The following is a 9,628-nucleotide window of genomic DNA, read 5'->3' on the forward strand; positions in this document are numbered from 1 at the left end:
TAGGGAGGGGGTTCCAGAGCTTAGGGCCCAGGCAGCTGAAGACACGGCCGGCAAAACCGAGGCATTGTCGGAAAGGGAGCCAATATAGGTCACCGAGTACATGGTGTGATGGGTGAATGGACAGGATACGAGGTAGGATAGGGCAGCAGAGCTGTGAATGAGCTCAGGTTTATGGAGGGTGCAAGGGTGGGTGGCTGCTCAGGAGAGCACTGGAATAGTCACAGAACATATTCTTAATCAACCCAGCTACAGAGCGAACTAACAACTCAGCTGTCCGTGGCCACCTCAAGCTAAGGCCGAAGGTGTGTAACCTTGGCAGGTCTGCTTAACTCTGAGCTCAGCCCGGTCTCAGAGGTGGAGTATCTTGTTTGGATGGATTATGCACATGACCCCAACAGAGTTTCACTGGACACTTGAAGCTATTAGCTCGCTCACACATAGACACACACACACATATATATATATAATACATACATATACATGCATACACACATATAGAAGGATATATAGGTAGAGATATACGTAGACACCTGGATAGATGTTCAAATTGATATAGATAAGGTTACATCATTGGATAAAACATGACCACACCTATCACGGTCTGTTTGTTCAAATAACTGTAACTAATATCGCTAATGATGTTACCTAATTGTGCCACTCGAGGCTTCCCTCACGTATATATTAGAGAGTCTTCGACTAATTCATAAAGCACCTTTCAGAACCGGTGTGTGTAGGATGAACAGACGCCATCGTTTCTGACTGAAAATGCATGAACCAGCGAATGGTCTGGTCTATGCTACTTGCTATCCTATTCTTGCAGTGGTGGGTATTCTGGGTAAGTGATTACACTCTCAGGTTGTCCATTACACCAACAAGTGTTCAAGCGGTGATTGGTCTTGCTACCTATCCCATAAGGAACCCTGCCTGTCTTGCTATGCTTGTTACAGTGTACTGTTGTACTTGTTTATATTTTGTGAATCTACGTTCAATCAACAAATGTAACATAATATTGTTTATTTTATGCGATTGATTTGATGAAGGTTGTCCTTCCTCCAATATGGACAAATGGTTCAGGCTTTTTCTGCTTCGCCCAGCGATTTGCAATCTCGTATCCAGACCGAGGCATTACATTTTGGTCACATCATTAGAAGCTGTAGACTGCAGGAAGATATCAATAAATTGGTCAGGTGGGCAGAACAGTGGCAAATGGAATTCAATCCGGAGAAGTGTGAGGTAATGCATTTGGGGAGGACTAACAAGGAAAGGGAATACACAGTGAATGGTAGGACACTGAGTAGTGTAGAGGAACAAAGGGACCTTGGAGTGCATGTCCACAGGTCCCTGAAGGTAGCAGGCCAGGTAGATAAAGTGGTTATGAAGGCATACGGAATGCTTGCCTTTATTAGCCGTGGCATAGAATACAAGAGCAGGGCGGATATGCGTCAACTGTATAAAACACTAGTTAGGCCTCAGCTAGAGTACTGCGTGCAGTTCTGGTCACCACATTACAGGAAAGATGTGATTGCACTAGAGAGGGTACAGAGGAGATTTACAAGGATGTTGCCGGGAGTAGAGAATCTTAGCTATGAGGAAAGACTGGATAGGCTGGGTCTGTTTTCCTTGGAACAGAGAAGGCTGAGGGGAGCCCTTACTGAGGCGTATAAAGTTATGAGGGGCCTAGATAAAGTGGATAGAAAGGACCTATTTCCCTTAGCGGAGGGGTCAAAAACCAGGGGGCACAGATTTAAAGTAATTGGTGGAAGGTTTAGAGGGGACTTGAGGGGAAATTTCTTCACCCAGATGGTTGTGGGGGTCTGGAACTCACTACCTAAAAGGGTGGTAGAGGCAGAAAGCCTAACCACATTTATAAAGTACCTGGATGCTGTAACCTGCAGGGCTACGGACCAAGAGCTGGGAAGTGGGATTAGGCTGGATAGCTCTTTGTTGGCCGGCGCGGACACGATGGGCCAAAATGGCCTCCTTCCGTGCTGTAACTTTCTATGATCCTGTGATTCTAATTAAATTGCACCGGTGTCAATAATGAGGACAGGTGGGAATGGTTATATCTGAGAAATGTGCTTTTAAGAACGTAAAATAAGGAATTGGATTCAAGATAGTGCTTTCATTAAAGAGTTTCCGTAAGATCCAGGAGCCTCTGTCTCTCGTTTTGACTATGGGGCATCCTAAAACAAACAAACCTCTTTCGTACCAGATTCTTCTGTCCGTTGATTTAATCGAGGCTCCTCCCCTTGTGTAATTAAAGCATCAACAGCTGCCTTGCAGTGAGAAAGTGTGGATATTGACATGAAAGTCTTACGTCTGACAGTAAGTTATGGACATGAGAAGTTGAGCAGACCATTCAGCCCCTCGAGCTGGATTCAGTCATTCAATCAGATCATGGCTCATCTCTACCTCAAATCCATTTAGCTGCCATTGATCCACATCCTTTGATAGACTGAACTAAAAGGAAAATATTTCAAACTTCCAGATTTACCTGCTGCGATTTGGTGGAATAGATTACAGCTGAATTTAACATGAGCGCAAGGGAAAGTGAGACCTAAAATGATATGATTCTGAGTTGCCATATTCAACCCATGGACTTAGATAGGGTTTTCTGACTGTGCATCGTGGGTGGGAGGCGTGCCCGCAGGCAGCGCCCATTGAGTATGTTCGGCCCTAGTGTTTTTATCAGCACAGCGTTAATATTGCTGTCATTATATCCACGTATTTTTAGATATTCCAATTAGCATCCCACTGGCAGGGGTGTAATTGTTTACAGAGTGGTGCAAGGCGAGGACATTTCTTAATTTGTGGATAGTTCCTTCTCCTCGATATGACGCTGCTGCCCTTCCATGGAATCTATCAGCCCTGGGTCAAGGGGCTCACTTTTCTGTGTGAGCCTGAATAAGATCAGAGAGCAGGAGGTTTGACCGAGGGGGCCATCGCGACCAAGCCGCAAGCTGTCCTCATCCAATGTCCCCACACACTTACTTTCCAGCAGGTATCAGCACACAGGGAGCAAGACTAGCAACTCCAACATTCCACTTCTAGAATATAGAATGGTTACAGCACAGAAGGAGGCCACTCGGCCCGTCGAGCCCGTGCCACATAAAGATAAATTAGGGCAGGTGACCAAAAGCTTGGTCAAAGAGGTAGGTTTTAAGGAGCATCTTAAAGGAAGAAAGAGAGGTAGAGAGGCGGAGAGGTTTAGACAGGGAATTCCAGAGCTTAGGGACAAGGCAACAGAAGGCACGGCCACCAATGGTTGAGCGATTATAATCAGGGATGCTCAAGAGGGCAGAATTAGAGGAGCTCAGATATCTCAGAGGATTTGTGGGGCTGAAGGAGATTGCAGAGATAGGAAGGGGTGAGGCCATGGAGGGATTTGAAAACGAGGATGGGTATTTTGAAGTCAAGGCACTGCTTAACCGGGAGCCAATGTAGGTCAGCGAGCACAGGGTAGATGGGTGAACGGGACTTGGTGCGAGTTAGGACACGGGGCAGCCAAGTTTTGGATCACCTCAAGTTTACGTACCAAATCAGTGTAATAAGCCCTTAGAGATGCCAAAACAAATCCATGAATATTAGTCACATCGTAATAGGTATTTCCTGCCACGCCACTCCGAAGGGACCAACACAACTGAACTGATGAGATTTTCTGTGAAATATAAATACCATCCCAATGCATTTCAAAGCAGTGCTGCCTGATAATGCAGTAACATTGGAAGCAATTTGACTGGGCTATGAGGATGGTGAAAATCGCTTTCTTGCAATCTGAGATTTGAACATGGCATGGGTAGAAATATGTCTTCTTGATATTTGTAATTTCAGCGATTGGGCACACAGGTACATGACTGATGCCGTCGGGTAGTAAACACCCACAATGTGCTTAAACTGAGCAGGGAATGTTTCCACTGAGTGGATATGTTTTCAGCAGAATGATAAACGCATCGCTTCACAAAGCTTCTAGTATTTCATTTGGAACAATGAGTATCGGAAATCTCACCATTCCTGCAACCTTCCTGATTCATGGCGATCAGAAGAAATGTTCCTAAGATCAACTTAGTTACTCAACTTTAGTTACTAGTTAACTAATGTGCAACAAATGAATGTCTTCACCTACTCAACGCTTGATATGTTAATCAGCTTTACTTCATGTTTGCAGAACAGAATGACACCAACATTCAGTTCTGACGAAAGGTCATCGACCTGAAACGTTAACTCTGTTTCTCTCTTCACAGATGCTGCCTGACCTGCTCAGTATCTCCAGCATTTTCTGCTTTTATTTCAGATTTCCAGCATCTGCAGTATTTTCTTTTTGTATGACACCAACATTATTGACTTGACCTCACAATGCATTACTCCCAGGAAGATTCCCTCTGAAATTAAGCGCTGCATTTTCTGATACTGCATTCATTTCCTGATAATATTTAATTAGTAATTGAATAGTTACTATTCTGAATGGAACTATGTTTTACTAATGCATGGATTATTCTCAGTCCTTGCTATTCCCCCTCGTTGACTGTTTATGTCAGTTGTGGCTTGCTTTGCGCGCAGCATTCTACATAACACTCCATCGGTTCCTCTGTCCCTGCACCGCCTCTGATTGAACGAGTAAATTCAAAGCTAATCTGCCGAAAAATTACTTCAGTGATCGAGTGGTCAATCTACAGAACAGGCCCCCTGGGGAGATGGTGAAAGCAGATAGCATCGAGTCAGTTAAATGCGAATTCGGTGGATTTCTTTCAGAAAATAACGCGTTGGGATGCAGTTTATGAGTAATTTGAGACATGACGTGGGGTGAGTGTAACATGCTTGGGATGAACTGGTGACTTTGGACCTATGATTCCCAAAGCTCTCCTCCACTGGCATTTCTCTCGCCTCATGTCTGGGACTGTTGTAGAATATAGAAACATAGAAACATAGAAGATAGGAGCAGGAGTAGGCCATTCGGCCCCTCGAGCCTGCTCCGCCATTCAATGCGATCATGGCTGATCATCCAAATTCAGTACCCTGTCCCCGCTTTCTCCACATATTCCTTGATCCCCTTAGCCTTAAGAAATATATCTAACTCCTTCTTGAATATATTTAATGAATTGGCCTCAACTGCCTTCTGTGGTAGAGAATTCCACAGGTTCACCACTCTCTGGGTGAAGAAATTCCTCCTCATCTCAGTCCTAAATTGCTTACCCCTTATCCTTAGACTGTGACCCCTGGTTCTGGACTCCCCAACCATTGGGAGCATCCTTCCTGCATCTAGTCTGTCTAGTCCTGTTAGAATTTTATAAGTTTCAATGAGATCCCCTCTCATTCTTCTAAACTCTAGTGAATATAAGCCTAATCGACCCAATTAAGCTAAGTCTAAAGCTCCATTATCGCAGCAACATGGGACTCCCAGAATGGCAGGAGAAGGTCTAAATGGACATTGGTCTTTCTTCATCTAGCTATTCCTAAAATAGCTCCTTTGACTTCACTCCAAAGGGCCGTGTCCAGATTTTTCAAGGCTCCCTGCGCCTGTCATTTCCTAAACCAAAACCTGTCTCAACCCATTCCACACAGATGTATCCATCAGGTAGGAGACCCATTCCGGTATTGAGAATGGGTCTGACCCCTTCCTCATGACAATGGCCCAGAAATTCGGGTCTCCACGGGTGAGTACGCATGGGGTACTCATCCGTAAGCCCAATGGAAGTGCCGGTTTCGTGCACACACTGCGCTTGTGCGGGAAACTGGCACTTCCGTTCCCCTGAAAGAAGGGGTTCAGAAGTCGAACGCGTGCGTCGGAAAGGCAGCGCGTGCGCATCAAACTTACGTTTTTTTCCCAGGTTTCTCCGGGAAGGTAAGTATCCAGAAGTTAGACATGTAAAAAGCCGTCGCAAGGCCTGCTTTTAACAAGGTAAGTGGTGAATTAATTAAAATTAAAACTTTTTTCCACAGGTTTATTATTTTTAAATACTTTAAAGAAAGGTAAGTTTATTTTTAGCCCCGTTAGAAAATGTAATAAATTTTTTCAAAAATTTAAATAATTGTTTAAAATAGTTATTTCATGTCATTTATAGTTTATTTTAAAAATGTGATTTAAAAAAAAAATTATTTGAGGTTTTAGTGATGTTTTGGGGCTTATAGTATTTATAGGTTTGACAGCCCTTCCTGTCAAACTTATGAATGAAGCATTCCCTGCTACCATTGGCTGCCCATGGCCCATGTGATCCCAGGGGACGCATCGAACTAACTGCGCCCCTGGGATACACAAGCACTGTGCGCCGGCAGTTGGAGGAGGCCCAGGATCAGAATCCCACAGGGGCTCACAGCTCAACGGCCAGCGCGCTAGGTAAGTGCATGTCGGAGGCTTGCACCCGCGGGAAGCCTCCGACCCGAATTTCTGGGCCATTATCTTTCTGGCTCCTTCCAAGGTGGAGCATCCTTTCTGCATCAGGATCTGAATCCACACAGTTTGTCTCACCGAACACTGCCTACCCTGTGGAACATCTCTCCTCTCCTTGTGGCTCAGTGTCTGTTATACATTCTTTTTTACACCGACATTCCGTGCAATGTTTTATTTGATTCGAAGTGTAAGTCGTGGCTAAGTTGGTCCGACTCTCGCCCCTGAGTTTGAAGGTTGTTGGTTAAAGTCATTCTAGAGACTTGAGCACAAATATCTAGGCTGACACTCCAGTGCAGTGCTGAGGGAGTGCTGCACTGTCGGAGGTGCCGTCTTTCAGATGAGACATTAAACCGAGGCCCCCATCTGCCCTCTCAGGTGGACATAAAAGATCCCATGGCGCTATTTTCAAAGAAGAGCAGGGGAATTTTCCCCGGTGTCCTGGGGCCAATATTCATCCTTCAATCAACATGAATAAAACAGATGATCTGGTCATTATCACATTGCTGTTTGTGGGAGCTTGCTGTGCGCAATTTGGCTGCCGTGTTTCCTACAACAGCGACTACACTTCAAAAAAACTTTATTGACTGTAAAGCGCTTTGGGACGCCCTAAGGTTGTGAAAGGCGCTATAGAAATTCAAGTCTTTTTTCTCTCTTTGATTCCGTTTATTGACCTGACAGTGATCACTCTTATCTTTTATATATTTTTCTAATATACATGTGCTTGATTCATTTTGATTGTGTTAGAGCGACTGCGTCATTGGAGGATTCGAATCAGTTCTTTATTAAGTTAGCTTAACTTTTTCATCTTATTTCCGTGTGTTTTAAAATTGATTTCTGTACATTCCTACGCCACATTCTGATTCATTTTGAATTTTGCTTCATATTTGTCATTCCGTTCTTGTGTTTCTTTATTATTAATTATTGACATTTTATTTTGAAACTGGACGTCACTCGGAAACATTGGTGAGCGCAAATAGATTATTATTCATTGCTGAATGTAAACAAAGGTCTTGGGGTAGATTTTCATTTAAGGCGGTATCGCATGGACCAACCCTGCACCCTACGGCTCCCCTACTGCCCTACAGACGATATTGTTCAAGACTGAACTGAATATCAGGTGGGGCGTATAACAGACAGCCCAGGCCGTTCCACCCGTTTGGCGTTATCGCCCAAGGCAAATTTCAACCCGCTAAAATCTGCACAAAATCCCCCGAAACTGATACTTTTCCTGGGAGTCGGACCAGTTATTGATTTCAAATGCTCCTTTTTTTGACAGGTAACATAATGGCGATTGCGATCCTATCCAGAGGGAAATGCGGCCTCTCCAAATGCATCACCTGCTACCTGGTGGCTATGGCTGTGGCGGATCTACTGGTGGTCCTCACTAGCGTGTTGTTGAATCGAATAATCGCGGTTTATCTTCCATCCAGCTTCCTGTCCATTACCCCAGTGTGCGCTCTGAAAACTGCACTGGTTTATGCCGCCAAAGACAGTTCTGTCTGGTTAACGGTGGCGTTCACCTTCGATCGATATGTGGCGATTTGCTGCCAGAAGCTGAAAACCCAATATTGCACCAAGCAAACAGCAAGTGGCGTTGTGGGAACGGTGTTTGCACTGAGCTGTTTGCGGAACATCCCCTGGTACTTTTCATTAGAACCTCTGTTTTTCATTAACAATGTACCCTGGTACTGTAACTTCAAATCTAGCTTTTACACAACACCTCCGTGGAAAGCATTTTCGTACCTGACCCATATTTTAACCCCGTTTGTGCCATTGATTTTGATTTTGCTGCTGAATGCACTCACCGTGAGATCTATTTTAGTGGCCAATAGAGTCCGCAGGGCTCTCCGGGGCAAGAAATACGGTGAAGATGAGAATGATCCCGAGATGGAGAATCGAAGGAAATCCATCATTTTACTTCTTACTCTATCCGGAAATTTCGTACTCTTGTGGTTGACCTTTACTGTTCATTACTTATATTTCCGAATCACAAACTCTTACAATTACACAGGATCCAATGATCCTCTCTATATCCTTCAAGAAGCCGGGTATATGCTTCTCCTGTTGAGTTGCTGCACAAACACGTGTATTTATGCAGTGATCCAGACCAAGTTCAGAGAGGAGTTCAAACACTCAGTGAAATATCCGTTTGTACTCTTGTTTAAATTAGTTAAACGCTAACATTCCTTTTTGGAATTCAGTACATCACCTATTGGGGAGAAATGGTTTTGGGCGACAGAGAATCAGCAGCTGCCTTTTAAAGCTGGTGGTTCTCTCCCTATTGTTTGTCCAGTAGACTCTGTACCTCCTGAGAGACCTCTGTGTTCTTACAGTACCCATTGCTGGAGTTGATTGTCCCTTGTTCAACACAAATTTGTTTGGTATGTGTACTAAGTAATCCTGTTTTGGCCCAACAAGACGGGGCAGAAAGGTCTCGGATTGGCTGATACGCCCCGCCTGATATTCAATGCAATTGACTGGAATGGAACTGAATATCGGAAGAGGCGGATAATCGCCGGCCGAGGAAACAGCTCCCGCTTTACGCTACTGCCCGGGAGAATTTCTACACCGAAATGTGCCGGTTTAGGGGGGAAAATTCATTTGTTTGTGCCTCCCGTTAGCGCCTTAAGAGGGCGCTAATGGGGCGCAAAGCAACTAGCGCCTGGGCGCGGCGATGTTTGCGCCACTCACGAAATTAACTAGACATTTTGCGGCGGCGCTAAACACTACCGCCACGATCTCCTGTGCTGGCAGATCGTGACATCAGTCGAGTGCGCAACACCCCGGTAGTGCCCCGGACCAGATATTGAGTGGCGCCCCCTGCCTTACCGCCTGCTGCTAGCAATGACAGGTTGAGCGGAGCATTTTGCAGTCAGGAAGGGACTGGGGGAGCGCTATTTAAAGGTGACCACTTCCTGCCTTTTTTTGTTGGTGACATTTTTGCACCATGCATTCTGAGAGAAAGAGAGACATCTGGAGAGATTCAACGCTGCATGAAGGAGTTTTGGGTGCTGAGCAGCACTTTGCAGGTTTATTTTGATTTGCCCTTCCTTGTATCGATTTAGAAGAGACTTGGGGGCTGCACTCTGAGCTCTTTCCCTGGGTCTCTCCATTGTTCTTTCCAGCAGATTTGATGTACAGATCTCTCCAGGCTGAGATTCAAGGCTGCAATGAGCAGGATGTGGATGGAGAGCAAGATCAACCCTCCCCTTTAAGATAAAAACAGAAAATGCTGGAGAAACT

The 9,628-nt window shown here is 44.9% G+C and overlaps 1 protein-coding gene across 1 annotated transcript; it reads left to right on the forward strand.

Moving 5' to 3' along the window:
• The first annotated feature begins 765 nt into the window (after positions 1 to 765).
• Positions 766 to 9,046, forward strand: LOC147109819 (putative G protein-coupled receptor 139). Its single transcript, XM_086003893.1, has 2 exons — positions 766 to 835; positions 7,662 to 9,046. Exons 1-2 carry the CDS (start codon positions 766 to 768, stop codon positions 8,564 to 8,566), a joined length of 975 nt encoding a protein of 324 aa, XP_085860019.1. The 3' UTR covers positions 8,567 to 9,046.
• The last annotated feature ends 582 nt before the right edge of the window (positions 9,047 to 9,628 follow it).

Source organism: Somniosus microcephalus, chromosome 12, assembly GCF_052327205.1.
Source record: "Somniosus microcephalus isolate GS21.2 chromosome 12, FLI_Smic_1.0, whole genome shotgun sequence".
NCBI classification, from domain to species: Eukaryota; Metazoa; Chordata; class Chondrichthyes; order Squaliformes; family Somniosidae; genus Somniosus; species Somniosus microcephalus.

Excerpts from the sequence above, each read along its gene's own strand:
- LOC147109819 (XM_086003893.1), top strand. The coding sequence starts at position 766 with ATGCATGAACCAGCGAATGGTCTGGTCTATGCTACTTGCTATCCTATT. Across the intron at positions 836-7,661 it reads TGCAGTGGTGGGTATTCTGG|GTAACATAATGGCGATTGCG; the intron begins GTAAGTGATTAC and ends TTTTTTTGACAG.